At 45.5% G+C, this 18606-nt stretch overlaps 6 protein-coding genes across 6 annotated transcripts; 4 read left to right on the forward strand and 2 right to left on the reverse strand.

The window, feature by feature from the left end:
* Window positions 1-299: 299 nt before the first annotated feature.
* Window positions 300-2579, forward strand: V1516DRAFT_698039 (major facilitator superfamily domain-containing protein; the record flags this gene model as incomplete). Its single annotated transcript, XM_066924103.1, has 5 exons — window positions 300-340; window positions 397-838; window positions 898-1643; window positions 1694-1776; window positions 1829-2579. 5 exons carry the CDS (start codon window positions 300-302, stop codon window positions 2233-2235), a joined length of 1719 nt encoding a protein of 572 aa, XP_066779712.1. The 3' UTR covers window positions 2236-2579.
* Window positions 2580-3348: 769 nt separating this feature from the next.
* On the forward strand, window positions 3349-8264 carry V1516DRAFT_667874 (P-loop containing nucleoside triphosphate hydrolase protein). The gene is made up of 3 exons (XM_066920913.1): window positions 3349-3977; window positions 4033-6499; window positions 6555-8264. The coding sequence occupies exons 1-3, from the start codon at window positions 3699-3701 to the stop codon at window positions 8105-8107; spliced, it is 4299 nt and encodes a 1432-aa protein (XP_066779713.1). The 5' UTR covers window positions 3349-3698; the 3' UTR covers window positions 8108-8264.
* V1516DRAFT_28338 (uncharacterized protein) lies at window positions 8185-8623 on the reverse strand. Its single transcript, XM_066918839.1, has one exon. The coding sequence runs from the start codon at window positions 8493-8495 to the stop codon at window positions 8265-8267; it is 231 nt and encodes a 76-aa protein (XP_066779714.1). The 5' UTR covers window positions 8496-8623; the 3' UTR covers window positions 8185-8264.
* Window positions 8624-10548: 1925 nt separating this feature from the next.
* On the forward strand, window positions 10549-12159 carry V1516DRAFT_617400 (uncharacterized protein; the record flags this gene model as incomplete). The annotated part of the gene is made up of 4 exons (XM_066919362.1): window positions 10549-10702; window positions 10772-10939; window positions 11441-11569; window positions 11672-12159. The coding sequence occupies 4 exons, from the start codon at window positions 10549-10551 to the stop codon at window positions 12157-12159; spliced, it is 939 nt and encodes a 312-aa protein (XP_066779715.1).
* A 2261-nt stretch (window positions 12160-14420) lies between these two features.
* V1516DRAFT_683030 (P-loop containing nucleoside triphosphate hydrolase protein) lies at window positions 14421-16658 on the forward strand (the record flags this gene model as incomplete). Its single annotated transcript, XM_066923488.1, has 2 exons — window positions 14421-15629; window positions 15687-16658. The coding sequence occupies 2 exons, from the start codon at window positions 14421-14423 to the stop codon at window positions 16656-16658; spliced, it is 2181 nt and encodes a 726-aa protein (XP_066779716.1).
* A 148-nt stretch (window positions 16659-16806) lies between these two features.
* On the reverse strand, window positions 16807-18246 carry V1516DRAFT_618781 (major facilitator superfamily domain-containing protein; the record flags this gene model as incomplete). Its single annotated transcript, XM_066919425.1, has 1 exon — window positions 16807-18246. The coding sequence occupies one exon, from the start codon at window positions 18244-18246 to the stop codon at window positions 16807-16809; it is 1440 nt and encodes a 479-aa protein (XP_066779717.1).
* Window positions 18247-18606: the final 360 nt, after the last annotated feature.

An 18606-nucleotide genomic window follows, 5' to 3' on the forward strand; every position in this document is an offset into this window, starting at 1 on the left:
AAGGGCCCCCGGTCTCGACTTAGTCTGATTCTCCGAGACCGGAGTATCAAAGGTTGTCTTAGTTTGAGTATAACATAAGCTTGTGTAGACGTAACACCGAATGGTCTGATGTCTGTGCGGTAGGGCGCGAGCGCTGTCTAGGAGAGAAAGTATGTGCTGAGTATGTCGGGACTAGAAAGACGGCTGTGTTTGGTCCCGCTGTGTTTCTGGGGTAGCGTTGCTTCTTGTTGGAATTCCATATCAATCCTGTTCATGTTCTGATTACAAATTCAGCTTAGCAATTTTATAAGTTTTGTACAATGTCGACTGCTGAAGAAAACGCGCAGCCTTTACTATCCAGGTATGCATTATTTTAGAAATGCAAAGCAATATTTGACAGTCGCTGACTGGCCAAAGTGAAGACTTGAGAAATAGAAGAATATTCACGGGTGATACATCGCAACAAGAAGATTACGCAGAGTATGACACTGTCAGTGAGAATACGACGTCTACATTTAGTCGTCTTCGAAAAGTCAAATTAAATCCTACCATATACATCTTCATCACGACACTTCTGGCCTCTGTCGCGATTGGAGCTTCGATATCACCGCTTTTGAACTTGGGACTCACAATCGCTTGCAGAATACACTACACGAGAGTCGACAGTTTATCACCGCTGGCCGACTTGGATGAAGAAGCGTGCCAGATTCCTGAAGTTCATGCTTTGACCTCACGGTTGATGATGATTTATATGCTGTTGCAGAGCTCACTGTCGGCAATCATGTCGCCCAAGCTCGGCATGCTGTCTGATCGAATTGGTCGACGGCCTGTTCTTCTAATTATTGCTTCCGGTATAGCTGTAAGTTCACAACATTTAATTTCGATTCAGACTGCTATGGATATACTGACAATGAATAGGGGTCAGTTGTTCTTTATATCATATTAGTCAATTCGACGAATCCTCACGCCTACTTGTTGTTCTTTGCCGTTGCTGCTCTTGACGGTCTGTCAGGCTCCTTTGTTGCCTATCTTCTAATCGGCCAAGCGTATATTACGGACTTAGTAGCTCCGGTCAAACGAGCTCATACATTTGGTTTGCAGCGTGCACTTTTCTTTGGAGGTATGGCTTTAGGCCCTGTTTTCGGTGGTATGATTCTCTTGAAGGCCGGAACTTTGGCCAACGTATTTTACTTCATGTTGGCTCTTCACCTGTGTAACATCGTTTACATTTTGACAATTCTTCCGGAGTCTTTATCGCCCGATCATGCTCGGAATATGCAAGAAGAGCACGAGCGACAGCAGGCAATTGATCGCGAAGCCATCCATGATACAAAGTATTATTTGGATAAGTTAAACATTTTCAAACCTATAAGAATTCTCTGGGCGAATTCAAATACTAGGTCACATATCAAGAAAAATATCATTGTGCTTTCAGCACTTGAGACTTTGTTTCATGGTATCGAACTTGGAGCAATTCCGAACGTCCTCCTCTACTCTGAACTTGTCTTCCACTGGTCTGGAATCATGACTTCGATGTATCTTGCTCTTTCGACGTTTTCCCGTGCAATGGCTTTAGCTGTCGTGCTTCCGATTCTTTCAAAGTTGTACAAAAAATATGTACCTCATACGGAGCATGAAGTTGGAGCTACGCGAGGTGATATCTTGTGAGTGATGCTGGAGGAAGGTGACATAGAATGCTGACTTTCATAAACAGTTCCATTCGAGTTGCATTTTTATGCAGTGTTTCGTTTTATTCTCTGATGTGTTTTGCGACTAATCAGTATCTATTTTTATTAGGTATTCTACATCTTAGCTCTATATCTCATTCAGACTGCTGACCATGCCCAAGCTGCGCTTGGAACTTCATTAGGAGGAATTGCTTCGCCAACTGTATCATCTGCGCTAACAAAGCACGTGCCGAAAGGGAATACTGGACAAATTCTTGGCGCTCTTTCACTTCTGCAGAATCTGTCAGCAGTGGTCGGTCCCTTGATTCTGTCTAATGTATACGCCAGTACTGTGGGTAGTGCGCCGCGAACGTCATTTTTTGTGATTGCCATAAGCCACTCGATTTCGTTTCTGCTGACGTTCCTTGTTTCAGAGCATGAAGCGGGAGTGGGACTATATGTGGATGATGGGCAGGAAGATGGCATTCGAGATGGATTTGATCAGCGCGAAGTGATTGAGAACGAGGATGTGAGTCGAGATGGAATCGAGATGAATAGTGAGCGCGTTCATGACGCGATTCAACTATAATTTAGAGATAGAACGTATTTAATATGATGATATTACCAAACAGCGATGGAATTGATTTGGTCTTAATAATGCTACCTTAGATGACTTTTACAAACCACTGCCTTGGACCCTCTGCGCCAGTCGACCGGAGACAGTGTAACCGAAGCCCTAAGATTCCATCTGCAGAAGCGCCCCACCACGAGAGAAATTAGGCAGGACAATATATGATTACGGTGGACCCGGCTTACGTCTATCAGCAACAGTGGCTTGATAAGACTATTGTTTGCTGTACAAGAGCGCAATGGGCTGCTCGGATTTTGAACTACGCATTATGGAGTGTGTTGATAAGACCGGTTGCGTCCCAAGCAAAATCAGCTCTCACCAATCGATAAGATCGGTTCTACAACTTTATTTCTAAAGCTTCAAAATAATTGCAAGTAATTTTTTACATAAAAGTGTTAATTCGTAGACAATAGATCATGACGTTTGAACTCAGTGTTTGTGTGTAGGACTGATAACAAGGAGGACAACTCGGGGAGCGTTATCAATAGCTACTCGGAATGCGGACCGGCATTCTGGGAAAAGTGTTCGGTGCATTACCTAAAGTTGAAGTGTTAACAATATCCGACATTCGGTACAGTGTCTACGTTACAATTCATTGCATTGTAGGACAAATAATGGCAAAAAATCCGAAGCCGTTTGCGAGACCAATATACACTATCAAGATCCAGCGTGGGCAATCATGTAATCGAGTCGGCGTAGAACGGACTGGTTGGTAAGATAAGAAGGCTGTTATGAGTTAGGGCTATTTTCATGCGGTTATCCGTCGGACTCTCAGCCAGGGTTTCACGGCCGGATTACCGTGGTCGAGCCGACAGGGTTGAGGTATATTTGATGATTCTGGCAGCTTGGCCCAGATAAAGGTGATGAAGAGGGCAAGAGTAGCAAGAATAGCAGTAAATAGATTCACCAAATACAATGACAAGATATACACAATTTTCCCTTGAATTGACGGGATCGCCGACAAATGAATAGCGCGAGGAACAAGCATTTTGCGGGGCGTGGGAGATGTCCTGTGTCCCAATGTTCTAGGCGGCTCTTACTTTGTCACCATGACAGTAAAACAAACCCAGGCTGGGCTCGGAAGTATCATGCGACAAGACTAACCAAGCGTCGGACAAACCATCCTTCAAACATCAAGATGATGTGCTCGCGGTACCGGCTTTTTGAAACGCAGAATCTTTAGAGATTTAGCCGGCTTGCAGCCACCTATTGTGGAGCAGCAGACAATAATTTTTATGGCCAAGCACAACGCTTAGTCCACTGCGGATCTAAGACGGATATTGATCATCTCACCCGTAAGCCCTAATCGAGTGACGACGACGCCTATCTCTTTATAGAGAGCCTGTCTTGCCCTTCCACAAATTAAACCCCGAATTCCTTTGTTCACTGTCGAAATATTTCTCGTCACCAACACACATAGTATGGCTGTCGTAGACGAGAAAAATTCTGAGACTGACAACGCGGTCACTGTGAAGTCGGCTTCGGCCTCTTCTGTCTCCAGTGCTGATGATTCGGTTACGCTGTCTGCACCTCCTCCTTACAATAAGCCAAAGTCTATCATTGGAAAAGTCATGTTCTATATCAACCCTTTTAGTGTTCACAATGTACCACCAATTCCAACTTCCCCAGAGCCTAATCGCGAAGCTACGGCCAACTGGGCATCGAAATTGTACTTTGTTTGGATGAACAAAACGTTGCGGGTGAGTTAAAGTACTGTCTAATGGAGACATGTGTTAACTAATGATCATTTGATAGGCTGGCTATGGAAGACCTATACATGAGAACGATATTCCAGAAGTTGGAGACTCTCGCCGGGCGGCCTATATGACCGACAAGTTTCTTGACCATTTCAGCGCGAGACTCGCCAAAGGTCAGCGCAAAAATGTTCTTTTGCGCGCCTTATTCGACACTTTCAGATTCGAGCTTTCGCTTTCATTGACTTGTCGTTGCATCACTGATACTATCTGGATGACAGCTCCTCAGCTTTCTCGAAAAATTATTTATTTCGTCGCTGATGAGTATGAAGGTCTAAACCCTCCCATCGGCCACGGTGTGGGCATGATCATTGGTCTTGTCTGTCTCTTGCTCATCAGTATGACTTGCCAACAGCAATACTTTTACTCCGGTGGTATGGCTGGCTCAGAAATTCGCACAACTCTGATCAATGCTATTTACCGCAAGTCCTTGGTGCTTTCCAATAAGTCTCGAACTGATTATACAAATGGCAAAATCACAAATCTGATGTCTACAGATACATTCCGTATCGAGTTTTCTTGCATGTTCATTGCCCATGTTGTTGATGCTCCCATTCCTCTAATCATTTGCTTGATTTTGTTAGTTGTTAATATCGGTCCTTCGGCTCTGTGTGGTTATGCTTTGCTGATAATAGTTTCACCGTTACTAGGAAAGATCACACAAGTCATTGCTCGTCGTCGTGTAAAGTCTACCGTTTTTACTGACCAACGAATCCGTCTTGTGCAAGAACTATTGCAGAATATGCGAATCATCAAGTTTTTCGCCTGGGAAAATTCGTATATTCAGCGACTGCTACGGATCCGTAAACGTGAAATCCATTTTATTCGATATGTGCTCACTCTGCGTTCGTCTATTTTTGCAATTAGTATGGCCTTACCTGTCTTTGCGTCTATGATTTCTTTCGTCATTCTATCGGTATCTGGCCATTATCTTGATCCTGCAAAGATCTTTGCTTCGCTGACTTTGTTCAATATGCTCAGAATTCCACTTATGGTTATTCCTCTTGGATTATCTACTGGAACTGACGCTTATGTTGCTTTGCAGCGTATTCAAGAATTGCTGATCGCCGATGAGCTTGATTCAAGTATCGTGGAAGATTCGTCCCTTGACTGTGCTATCTCAGTCGAAAATGCTTCTTTTGTCTGGGACGCCGAGAGTGATAATGATTCAGCTGATAAAAAGGCTCCGGCAAAGAAGGAGAAACGCGGCTTGTTTTCAAGAGTCAAGAAGTCAAAGAAGCCTACTGCTGCAGAAATCGAGGAAGAAAATGAAAATAAGCTCACTCGTGCAGTTACTTCCGAGAGTGCTGCTATCATTGGAATGGATGCACAGATTGAGAATGAGAAAGGAGCTGATAGTACGATAATTGAATCACCAGAAGAAGTGGTGGAACAGGACCCAGAGGATCCAGAAGCGGTGGCTATTTCTGGACTTCATAATTTGAATTTCAAGATCAATCCAGGCGAATTTGTAGTTATCATGGGATTCATCGGTTCTGGAAAAACATCTTTGCTTGCATCCATGGTTGGTGAGATGCGTCAAACCAGTGGTAGTGTAAAGATGAACGGAACTGTTGCTTATTGTCCACAACCGTGGATTCAGAATTCAACGTTACGTGAGAATATTTTGTTTGGTCGTGAATATGAGGAGCAAAAGTATCAGGATGTTATCAAAGGCTGCGCTCTGGAGCACGATTTGAAGGTTTTACCTGCTGGTGATAGGACTGAGATAGGTGAGCGAGGTATCAATATTTCAGGAGGTCAAAAATCGCGTATTACACTTGCGCGCGCAGCCTATTATGATGCTGATATAGTGCTTATGGACGACGTGCTTTCAGCTGTTGATCCTCATGTTGGAAAACATCTTGTTGAGCAGTGCATTTGTGGATTGCTTAAAAACTCTACTCGTCTCCTGGCAACACATCAATTGCATGTTCTTCCGTATGTGGATAGAATCATTTTCATGGACGGTGCTGGAGGAATGACTCTGGGCACATATGAAGAGCTCATGATATCATGTCCTAAATTCGCCGAATTGATTGCGTTCGGCTCGGAGAACAAGAAAAATGAGGAGGAGGATGATGAGACTGATTCTGCAGATAAGAAAGACGACGTGACTGAGGAAACGTCTGAGGCAAAAGATACATCGAAGGATAATGGAAAGTCTAATGCTGGTGTGGTTTTGATGACGAAAGAAGAAGTTAAGAACTCTGCCAGCGTTCCATTTAAAGTCTGGAAAACGTATTTTCACTACGCTGGTGGCAAGTTCCTCGGATGGAGTGTTGCTCCAATTATTCTGACTATCGCCATTCTGGGCGCTGGTTGTCAGATCATTACGAATTTATGGTTGTCGTATTGGACTCAGGATAAGTTTGGAATGACGCGAGGAGCATACATCGGAGTTTTTGTTATGCTTGGTATTGTTGCAGCTATTTTCTTCTTCTTACTGGGATGGGCGACTTCTATGGGTAAGTAGGATCTTTTATTGAGGGCCAGAATTGTGTACTAACAATAGAATGATAGCTGGATCAAAGGCGTCAGTAAACATGAATATGAAAGCTACAGAGAAGGTGATTCAAGCGCCGATGTCATTTTTCGACACTACGCCGCTAGGACGAATCATCAACCGATTTTCTAACGATGTCGAATCAATGGACAATACATTGATTGACGCCTATCGGATGTTTTTGTCGACGACATGTTCTATTTGTGGAACCTTGATTCTGATTATTGCATATCTTTACTGGTTTGTGATTGCGCTTGTGCCGTTGCTTGTTATTTTTATGTGGACGATTTCGTTCTACAGAGCGACGAATGTAGACATTAAGCGGATGGACTCGAACGCTCGATCGAGCGTGTTTTCTCACTTTTCGGAGACTCTGACCGGTCTAACGTCTGTCCGTGCATATCACGAGCAACATCGATTCCAGAAGAGAATGGAGGACCGACTGGACTACATGAATCGATTCTCGTACTTTCTTGTGGGAAACCAGCGTTGGTTGTCCATTCGGCTGGAGTCGATTGCGGTGTGTCTGGTGTTTGTGATGGGTATGCTTGCTGTGGCTGCACATATGAATGTAAGTAGCTCGTCGATTGGTCTTGTACTGTCTTATTGTATGGGTCTGTCGATGCAGATGAGTATGGTTATCAAGCAGTTGGCGGATGTGGAGACGCATATGAACGCTTCTGAGCGTGTTTATCACTACATGACGGAACTGCCGTCGGAAGCCGCGTTTGAGATTGAAGATGCGAAGCCGCGTGCGAGCTGGCCGGAGAACGGCTCGATAGAGATCGACAATGTGTATTTGCAGTATCGGCCCGGTCTTCCTCATGTGTTGCGCGGACTGACGGTGTCGATACAAGGCGGTGAGAAGGTTGGCATCTGCGGACGTACGGGTGCGGGCAAGAGTTCGATTATGGTTGCGTTGTACCGGCTTGCGGAAATGACGTCGGGCAAGATTGTGATTGACGGCGTGGACATCAGCCAGATCGGATTACACGACCTGCGGTCGAAGCTGGCAATTATTCCTCAGGACCCGGTGCTGTTCAAGGGCACGATCCGGTCGAACTTGGACCCGTTCAATATGTATGATGACGCGGCGCTATGGGATGCGCTGCGCAGGGCTGGGTTGCTAAATTCGGAGACGAGCGAGACTGAGAGCGAGATCGAGGAGAAGGACCGGGAGAACCACCAGGACCCGATTACCAAGTTCCAGCTCGACAGCTCGGTTGATGACGAGGGCGGAAACTTTTCGCTTGGAGAACGGCAGCTATTGGCACTGGCGAGAGCGCTTGTCCGCAGTTTCCAGATTCTCGTGTTGGATGAGGCGACGTCGTCGGTAGATTACGCCACGGACGCGAAGATCCAGGACATTATTGTGCGGGAGTTTTCGCGGTGCACGATTCTTTGTATTGCGCATCGTCTGAAGACGATTGTCAACTACGATAAGATTCTGGTGCTGGATGCGGGTCAGGTATGTGAGTTTGGAGAGCCCAAGACACTGTTCGAGAAGGAGGGCGGCGTGTTTCGGGAGATGTGCCTGAAGAGTAAGATTGTTGAGTCGGATTTCCATTGAGCTTTTTGTTGATTTGGGTGGGGTATGTATGTATGTATGGCTTGTTGATTGATGTACACATGTAGGCGTGATTTTATTTATTGTTATTTCCTTTTTTTTCCTACTTTTTTGCTGTTTCTAATAATAATGATGATAATATGAATACGACAAATCACAATCAAGCGTATGTAGAGCGTCCGTAGAGCTTGCAGGGAGACAGGAATGGTGGGGAGGAATGGAGAATAACAATTCTACGCGGCACGACGATATACGTCGGCTCATATACGGGACAATACGGACAATACGGGCTATACGGTGGACAACAATGGCGGCAGTTTAATAATAGTGTTATTAATAGAGCCAATCGTGGAAATAATCTGATCCTCTTATCTAATTTTGCACGTGTCATGCAATAAGGAAAGCTTGATTTTAGCTTGGAAGAAGGGAGACAAGTACGAACAATAGGACTGACGAGAGCTTACGTGGCCATAGATAGAGCTAATAGAGCTACCGAACTGAGCCGGCGACTGTTTAGCGGGAAGGGGCTATGTTTTTAGTAAAACTTTATAAACCAAGTAGAGCAAATACTGTGTCAGCGTGAGAAACAGCAATCATACACAAAGACGAGACAGAGAGGCCGCCAACAAGAGTGAGTCACACTAGTATGGCACACAATCTCGTAAAAACCTCAGCCAGAGCTCGCAAGTTTGCGAGAGTCCGGCAGGGGGAAGGGTACAAGTGCGGCTGTAGATGCGGTGACGGCAATAGAGTCAGTGTTTGCGAGAGCAGGCCAAGGGTTTGTTCGTTCTCGGAAAGGCAGCTTACGGGCGTGCTGCGCAATATGTGTGTAATGTGTATGAGTGCGTGTGAATGCGTGTGTGTACGTGTTCTGGCTCTTTTGGAGGGGGAGGAGGGGGAACAAGCAGAACAAGCAGAACAAGCAGAGAGGACAGATGGCAAAAGACCGTTCAGTTCGATTGTTTTCCAATTCTAATCAGAGCCCGCTACATAACTTACAACTTTCACAATGCCAGCGGTCGACCGCCGCGAGCATCACCACAGAATTAACAGGCAGACGCGTTGTTGCCGTCCGAGACCGGTAGAACTCATTAAACGGGCCTCCCGAGAGGATTCTCCAAAAAAATCTATCCGCTATCCGCTGCTCCAACAAACTCGCAGTGCCCACGCCAGATCCATGACGGAACCTCTCGCAGCCGCGGAGTAATGACGTCAAGCAAACTCCGAGCAGCGCGCCGCACTGGGGTCTGCAGACGCGAGGCGGGCGGGACGGACAAACTTAGAGTCCGAGAAGAGAATCTAAAGTTTTGGGGGTCTTGAGGGTCGGTGGGATTCAACGGACTGAATTATCCGAACGAGACCTGACGCGATGAGCTGTGTCGGATGAGAAATGGTCGAAAACGGAAGGAGCATCTTCGTATACTGCCGGGCTCTGGGTGATCTGGGTGCTCCCGAGTGGTCCATAGCCTTCCTTGTCCAGCGAGAATGCATGCACCAATACTGAAAACAATGAACGCTGACGCACTTTCCCCCCCTGCTATAGACAGTCCGACAATTCTCGAACCATCCGAAAACAAAACATTGTCGGCGCTTTGGAGACGAACCTGCATGCGTGGCCATGCCCGTAATCAGACATCGCAATTGTACGTGCGGTCGCAAAAATCTCTAACTTTTGCTTCTCATCCGAACACACAACCCATTGCGCGCTCTCTCTCTCTCTCCCAAATTCCTCGGAATTTCCCAGCAACGAGCCCGTTTCGCTCCCTCGTATACTACTAACTAGTAGTAGTTTGTACCCTCTCTGCCTGCTCCTGCCTAAGCTTACCTGCCTACCTGCCTACCAGTCTACCAGCCTCGAAATCCGCCCGCGCTCTGCGCGCCTTCATGAACTCCCGATCTAAGCCCCCGACTTCGGAGGAAGGTTCCCCTTCGCGCGGATACTTAGAAGTTCCTCTGTCCTCTCTTGTACACGGATCAAGCCAGCCCTGTGCTGTCTGCTACCCGCTTAGCCTCGCTTCTCGTCGTATTCCTCCTGCACACTCTCTGACCTCTCCGCGGACTGCGGACTGAACCTTCTCTTGCTTTCCTCCGCTCTACTCACTACCCTTCTGAAAACGACTCGCTCGCTCAGTTACATATATATCTTCGGTCCATCCCACTTGGCTCGCCCCTCGTCCCTCCCTCCTCTTCTAAAGCCCACCTTTCCTTCTCCCTTGTTCTTTCCTCCCATCTTATATTCCCGACCCTGTCGTTGTCTTTTCCTCCGCACCCGCTACAATCTCCATATCTCCGTCTCAGATCTGGACTGCTCTCTCATTGCTTTCTCATAAATAGTAGATGATTGCTTTGATCCCAGCTGTCTTTGTTTCTCTGATCTCTTAATTTATCTCTTTTCCTCTCTTTTCTTCTCTTAATTCAAAGTCCTACCTTCCTCCTCCCGCACAATGCGTCCTCGCAGACAGCATCCCGCTCCTACTTCCGCCACAGCTCCCCAGGATCTGGACGACATGTCCGCTGACGAGCGCAAGGAATGGATGGGCATCGCAGATCCTCTGCTTCGCCGTCGAATCCAGAATCGTGTCGCACAGCGTGCTAGACGTATGTATTTCTCTTATTATCATCTTGTTTGTTTAATCAATGATCCATTTTGCTAACTCGTTCGTCTAGGTCGTCGTCTCGCCCGCAATAAAGAACTAGAAGAGTCTTCTAAGGCTTCTACGTCTTCCTCTTCTTCCTCTTCTTCCTCCTCTTCCTCTCGTTCGGGCTCTGAGTCCTCTCTATCTTCTAAGCACATTTCCTCTTCCGCAGACAGTCCGGTAAACACATCCTCTAGACGTCTGCGGACCCGTCCTCTCATCTCTTCTCCAGCTGATACTCCTTCGCCCGATGTTGACATGTCTGATGTTGAATCGTTGTCTCCCTCATCAATGGGTTCTCCCTCCACCGCTGCCTCTCCCTCTTGCTCTCCTTCCCCTGTTATTCCTCATATTGGCGTTCTCGATTTCTTACCCGATGCTGATCAGCCGGGTGCTTCGTCCTTGCCTTCGCTGACCTGCTCGTCTGCTCTTCCTACACCGCTGTTTTCTCCCTTTGGTTCTTCCAATTTACATGGTGCTGGTTCTTCATCTACAATATCTTCAATGTTTTCCCAGTTCGAAGAGAACCCGTTTTCGCCAGCTCTGAGTGCTGGTGCCATGGCCACTTCCTACCTCGATCCGTTTGCCAATGTCGCTCCAAGTAGCTCTGCAAGCATTTCCAACGAGCCAGGTGTTTCTTCCGTCTCATCTTTAACTGCCTCTGATGCCGACAATATTCTTTGGGCTATTGATAATCTAGAGGCCTCGCTGTCAGCCAACTTGCGATCTGCCTCCGAAAGTAGCACCTCCAGCCTCCCTGATACACCGCCCGCTTTATTGTATGCGACTCCACAACAACTTCAGCAGCGTCATCAAGAGCAACAAAATCGTCTTGAGGCGGCTGCTTTATCGGCACATAATTCTGTCACCGGAAGTGTCATTGGTGTTGGACGGAGCCATCCGATCAGCGAAGTGCAATCAGAGTCTACAGCTGGAATCAAGCCGTCTTCTTCTGACTCTGCGATCACACAACCTTCAAAGACACAAAAGGCTGCGTCTCCTACGCCTCTCTTGCTGGGATGCCAGAGCGTTGGACAGGCTTTGTGCAGTAATATTAAGCGCTTGCCTATTGCTCACAACCTTCCCGAATATCAAGTCTTTGTCGCACCAGAACAAGACAGCGATATTCCACGCTCTCTCTATCCTACAGAGCTTCAAGGGATAGTTCCGCACATTCAATACGTTGATGCAATTCCCTTTCCAGCAATGCGCGACTCACTTCTGTCGGCCATGCGACTGGGAACTCTCAACGAGATCGAATTTTGCTCTGATCTTCTAGATGATGGATTCCGTGTCTGGGGAAACGATTGCACTCAACCATTTGCATGGGAAATTTCAAAGCGATTTGCAAAGAAGTGGGGTTGGCTGATTGAAGATAGTGTGCTTGATATTGCTCATTTCTGGGCTGAGCAGGCTTAAGTGTGCTATATCTTGTTTATGGTGACTTGCTTTTATTATTATTTTACATATATGATGATATGTATATGTTCGAATCTGGATCGGTTAGGAGTTTAATTTGTTTTTTTTTGGGAATTATTTATAACACATCACTGAATTTGAGGTTAGAATTGTAAGATAGAATTGAGGTTTCGAATGTGGTTGTTATTTTGTACATATTATTACTATGACTATTAGTGTTTGAATTGACTCTACTCAACATTTGTATTTCACGCAACGTATACTGTATTATTGATCATTGTAGAAGCAGAGTAACTTTAAGATTTCGCGGAGATCTAAACCCGAGAACCGGGGTGGCGAGCGTTGCGGGCGAGAGAAGCCTCAATTAGGCCGTACTCGGAGTTTTAGAGTTCGTACAAGGATTGGATTCTGACTCCAATTTCTGTGATGTTGGGAGGGTAATTAACACAGTCCGGCAATTCGGATAACGAAAGTTCCGGCCAGATACTAACACAACATGAAAAAGCAGGGTGATTAAGCGGAGCAATAAAAATCACAATTCTCCAGAGAAGTGGTGCGCACTAGTAGTATCCGTAGCGGTTGGTCTGATTATTTGCGAAATTGTGATTGAAATTACTCTGGGCCCAGGAGACCCGAGCAGCAAAACGAGAGGCCGAGGCTGACTATAGAATGAACAGACAAGGCGTCCGGTAGGAGCCAAGCTCCCCACCAACTGTTCGGACTGCAATTTCGGTCCGCAATTGCGTACTTTGAGAGGTTGACCATTCAATTCTCCCCTTGCATGTGAGAGCATCGAATGACCTCAGATATCTCTAATCTCTCCAAAATCTAGTATAGCCGTTCAATATCAATAGAATGACTAACCTAAATTTTCACAATTCATTATTAAAGCCTCTCTGCTTTATTTTTTACACCCCTACCATCAAATATATTCAACATTTACCTCCCTAAGAGAATACAAGAGTATACAGCCATGAATTCAAAAATAATAACTGGTCCACCGGGAATGCCGACGCCTAGCATTGTATAGTTCATATTGCTCGCCGATTGCAAAATACTCTAAATACCCTATCCCTATGCATTTTGCTGCTGTAGTAAAGAACAAGCAATCAACAGATGCGTGATTATTCTCGCGTGCTAGTATGACGACTCCACGCATCAAAAAAAAAACATTGAACTTTCGAATTACTGAGTGCAGCTATATGCTAGACACCACCTGTAAGGCTCAAATTCTCTGTGCTTTAAACCAAGAGGCACTTATCAGATATGGTAGCATAGAAAGCCAGTACAAAACCTTGTCCATGAGGCTAGGCACGTGATGTGTGATGTGTTGTCCCTCCACACTCAAGAAATCGGACCAGCCAAATGGTAAAGATAGCAGTATTGGAAGCGGGAACATAAGCATAACCAGGCCGAGGATTATGCGAAGATAAGAGTATTGATAAATATGGGAAGTTTATCAAAAGCACAAACTGGAACATGATTGAGGAAGAGCATAGTCGGTCGGAAATGACATGTTCGTTGAAATCTGACTAATGGTCTTCAGAGGATATCAGATTCTTTGGATACTCTATGTTGTGAGCTTGATACTAGATATATTATTGATCTCTTCTTCTCAGCGTCGTCCGAGATCCTGATATTTATAATCTTTTCTTTGTCTTTAACTATGACAGGATTTTGCTAGGGATATCAATGTACTTAAGTCCATGAACAGAAGATCAGCTTTCTGTATTTGGCTCACTGAATGCCTTTGGTCTAAGTTGAACAATAGAAATATCATGTGATTACAAGGTTTGCCGACAAGAAACCAATAGGGCTAGCTCCACTGTAACTGGATAATATTCTCACATGGAAGGCAGACGAACTAAATAACTTTGTAAACTTCGAGACGTGACGGTTAAGATTAGATTTACCTTGCACCTGCCAATTAGCCACCGCAAAACCTCCAAGCTGGCCCATAATATATAAAGAATAAACTTAATAATCCTGTGTTATTTCTGATCTCTATTTAGTCAGATTACTCCCTTAGATTGGTGTGGATAGTTACCTACATCAAGCTATGGAACTCCTGACAGAGTACTAGAGTATATAAGGGTTTTGTGATTCAGGGGTAGAGCATTTGGGACATTTGAATATTTTTATTAATTTTTCTCACTATTACTAGATCAAGTGGACAAAAACAGTATCCATCGACAGCTTATATAGCAATGGCGATAAAACGGAAGAAACAGACTACTTCGAGAGATGCAAAAAAAAAGAAAATGTCTCCGGCCCGGGTCGGAGAGATCATGAATGTGTCGGAATTAGACTGGAAACCGGTCAAGCTACCCGATGTGGTTGGCGACTTGGAAGGGTTGATGGGGTTTGAAGAAATCGAAGGTGTAGCAGTTGATATCGAGCATGGAGCGGATGATAAAGAGAAGCTTGTGAAATTTCGAAAAGTCGAATTGCCTGAAAAACCGAAGGAAGAAAAATCCAAAAAGAACAGGAACTCTCAAAATGAGAAGAGTAAAAAGCAACAAAATCAACCTCAACTTCCAGATAAAAGTCTGCTTGATGCAAAACCTACTTTTGAGGGATTATCTGAGCAAGATGAAGTGTCACTGTCAGAATGGGATGCTGTATATCGGTTCCGTGATGAAATTTTACAAGGATTACAAGAGCAAGAATTTGTCCATCCAACCGAGATACAAAAGGCTGCTATTCCGATGATCATGGAGGGTAAAGATTTAATTGGTAAGGCGGCTACCGGTTCTGGAAAGACTCTTGCTTTTGGATTACCTATTCTTGAGAAGTCCATGATTCGGACAAAGTCCAAGGACAATGGACCAATGGCGCTAATCTTCGCACCTACTCGAGAGCTTGCTCATCAAATCAGCAATCATATAACCGCTGCATCAAAATATACCTCTGTTTCGGTCGTATCTATCACTGGGGGGCTTGCCATCCAGAAACAGAAGCGGCTTCTGAGTTATCAACCGGATGTCGTTGTGGCGACGCCTGGTCGACTTCATGAGCTGGTTATGACAGACACGGACGGGCTTGTGAAATGGCTACGGAAAGTCGAGCTTTTGATTCTTGACGAGGCAGATCGGCTGTTACAAGATGGCCATTTCAAAGAGCTTGAAGACTTGCTGGAAAAATTAGGACTGAGCAGTTTGAATGAGGATGAAGACTCCGACAGCGAAGATGAGCAAGATCAAGCAGGCCAAACCCGCAAGACTCGGATAGCACGTCAAACATTGGTTTTTTCTGCAACTTTTGAACGGGATTTAACAAGGAAAATAAAGCAGTCGTCAGGAAAATCTTTTTTCAGCAATACCATTGAGGGAAAAAAAGATACGATGGCCTATTTACTTGACAAGCTGAACTTCCGAAAGCATGCTCTTGAATATGTCGATGTCAATCCCGATCAAGCGATGAAGCAAGAGATAATGGAGGGATTAATTGTTTGCGATCCGCTGGAAAAGGTATGATATTTCCCGATATATTACTACTGTATTCGTTAAGCTACTAACGAAGTCTAGGACATTCACTTGTACTACTTTCTCCTTAAATATCCCGGCCGCACGATCGTTTTTGTAAATAGTATCGATACAGTGAAGCGACTTGCAAAGTTATTACAAGCTTTGTTAGTTCCAGCGTTCGCATTCCATTCGCATATGATTCAAAAACAGCGACTGCGCACACTTGAGCACTTTCGGGTTCAAGAAAACTCTATTCTAATTTCGACTGATGTTGCTGCTCGCGGCCTAGATATCCCAAATATTCAGCATGTTGTGCATTATCATTTGCCACGGTCCGCAGACATGTATGTTCACCGATCTGGTCGCACAGCCAGAGACCAGAACAGGGGCGTTGCGGTCGTCATTTGTTCGCGTTCTGGACCAGAAGTGGAGCAGTTGCGGATCATGGCGCGTAAGTTGGGCAAAGACCCCAAAAAGGATCTGCAGCCACTAGATGAGCTGGGTGACCGACGCGTTATTAAACAATTACAAGAACGCGTCGCAATTGCTAAACAAATCTCAGCTTTGGAGCTTGATTTAGCTGCGCCAGGTCTCAAGGCCGTGCCGTATCAAATACAGAAAAGTGGCAAAAAAGGTGGAAACGATTCGGCATTACTGCGACAGGGAGCAGAAGATTTGGGCTTGGATGCATCTGAAGTCGAAGATATTATTGCCGGTGGAGACGATTCTGACAACTATGAAGAGGAGGATGATGGTAATGTCAATAAATCGAATTCCACAGGACTCACGCAAAAGCGGCAGCGGATCCGAGCCGAGCTCGAGGCTCTAAAGCGTGAGCTCAAAGTCCTAATCAATCGACCTGTGTTCACTTCGACAAGCGGTATTCGAGGAAGCTTCATAACATCTGGAATTTCCAATGTAGCTCAACAACTTCGAGATGGTTCTGGCCACGCCACCTTTATCGGCCAGAAAAGAACTACTGCTTTGGACGACGTATCAAAAAGCAGACGTCAAAGGCGCAAAAAATCATAAAGAGAGTTAATTAAAAATATATGTATTATAGATATTAAACAAATGCCTCTATGCAGACCAAAATCCTAACTTAAAATCAAATACAGTGCAAACCTAAGCAAATCCGAACAATGCATATACCAAGTCTAACCTCTCTGAACTCATCCTTCTAGTTTGTGGTGGTCTGATTATATTTAGATGCAGCACGCAATCTAGCTCCGTAATAGTCCAACAACCAAGGTACAGGTAATAGACCTAGGGAAATGAAAGCAAACAGCGAAGTCGCCCAGTCTATATGCAACTTGTTGTACATCTGTATCGTGAACAAGGGGAATCCAGCGGCTAATAAATACCGGGCCATGTTGTTTGCTGCGAGTGCAGAAGCAGTGACTAACGCAGGATAGCAGAGAGCAAAATATGTGACGACACAGAAGAAGAGCAATATCAAACCAAATCCAAACGGGATGCCGGCTAAAATTGGCACGATCCAATGTACCGATGGTCTTGCAGTCCAGGCTAACCAAAATAATCCAATTGGCATAGATACAGCACCAATCTTGGCAACCAAAAGTCGACTTTCCGGAGGAGGAGGATTCCCAGACATCATGGCCGGCATGAACTTTTTCTGATCAAGAATCAAATACAGCGCAGTTCCCAGTAGCAATCCGACACCAATTCCTAAGAATGCAAGACCCTCCTGTCCACTCGAAAATCCGTACACGGTTGTGAACACATATGGATAAGCTTCAAAAAATCCAAACAGAACAGCAAATACGAAAGCCATGTATACCGAGAGCGACAACACAATAGGTTCAGTGAAAAGCATCATGAATGGCCGCGCCATTGTCACAGTGAAAATCAATTTCAGAGCCACTTTCGGAGGGAGTCGCGGGGGAAGCGGGAGACCGCGCTTCTTGGCTCGTCGCTTGAGAAGAACGGGCTTAAAAGTTTCTCGGAGAGAAATCATCAAAGGCATAGAAGCTCCGGAAAACATGAGCAAAACCCACATAGTCCAGTTCCAGGGTTTTCGCTCACTTAGAAATCCTCCAATTACAGGACCCAAAATGGGTCCCGCGAAAGGAGCAAGACAAAAGCCAGAAAGCGTCATGCCCAGTAGATGAGGAGGCCACATGTCTTGGATAGAACCACCTGCGACAGCAAGCACAGGAGATGCGAAAAAGCCGGCAAAAAATCGGCAAACAAGAACAGTACCGATGTTGTGGGCCTTGCCTACACCAGCAGTGAAAAGCATAGCAATAGGAAGAGACATGTAATAGACTGGGTTGCGCCCAGCGACTTCCGAGATTGGAGCAGCTAACGCCGGGCCGAAGGCAAGGCCAACCAGATAGAGCGACAAGCCGAGGAAAGTAACAGTTCTGGAAACTCCAAGTTCCAAAACCATATCTGTGGCACCGGCAACATAGATAGACGAACCAAAAGTTACAACCAGGCACATCCAAGCAACAACAAACGTCTGGTAGACTCGTAACCACACAGGCCAGTTCTTTGGATCTTCAGGGTCGTCAGGACCATCCCATTCGAGAGGAGCGATATTTTCGGTTACTTCTGCAGCACTGAGAATCGAAGTCACTCGAGAAAGATTAACCATGGGATCCGCAGAAGGCTCTGCCTCTGGGTTTGTCTTCATTCGGTTCAACGAATAAGCGTCATATTCTCCGCTGTCGGAAGAGACGGGACTTTTAGCATCGAAGCTTTCGCGACCTTTTTCAAGGTCAATGTTGTAGGAGGACATGATTGTGAATGTGTAGAAGATTATTTGAAAGCAAACAATAGATGAGTGGATGTAGGTGACAAAGGAAAGTGCCAATAGTGCGAATAGCGGTCATATATAGAATATCAGAGAGGCTATGGCTTCGCTCAAGGCGCAGACAACAACAGACAGTCGAAGCAGTAGTTGCGCTAATAGAGTTGGCTCAGCTGCAGGTCAGGGCGGTTCATCTCCTAGACA

This window comes from Lipomyces oligophaga (assembly GCF_038497815.1).
Source record: "Lipomyces oligophaga strain CBS 7107 unplaced genomic scaffold V1516scaffold_1, whole genome shotgun sequence".
NCBI classification, from domain to species: Eukaryota; Fungi; Ascomycota; class Lipomycetes; order Lipomycetales; family Lipomycetaceae; genus Lipomyces; species [Lipomyces] oligophaga.

Excerpts from the sequence above, each read along its gene's own strand:
- V1516DRAFT_667874 (XM_066920913.1), top strand. The coding sequence starts at position 3,699 with ATGGCTGTCGTAGACGAGAAAAATTCTGAGACTGACAACGCGGTCACT. Across the intron at positions 3,978-4,032 it reads GGATGAACAAAACGTTGCGG|GCTGGCTATGGAAGACCTAT; the intron begins GTGAGTTAAAGT and ends ATCATTTGATAG. Across the intron at positions 6,500-6,554 it reads GGGATGGGCGACTTCTATGG|CTGGATCAAAGGCGTCAGTA; the intron begins GTAAGTAGGATC and ends ATAGAATGATAG.
- V1516DRAFT_28338 (XM_066918839.1), bottom strand. The coding sequence starts at position 8,495 with ATGACACGTGCAAAATTAGATAAGAGGATCAGATTATTTCCACGATTG.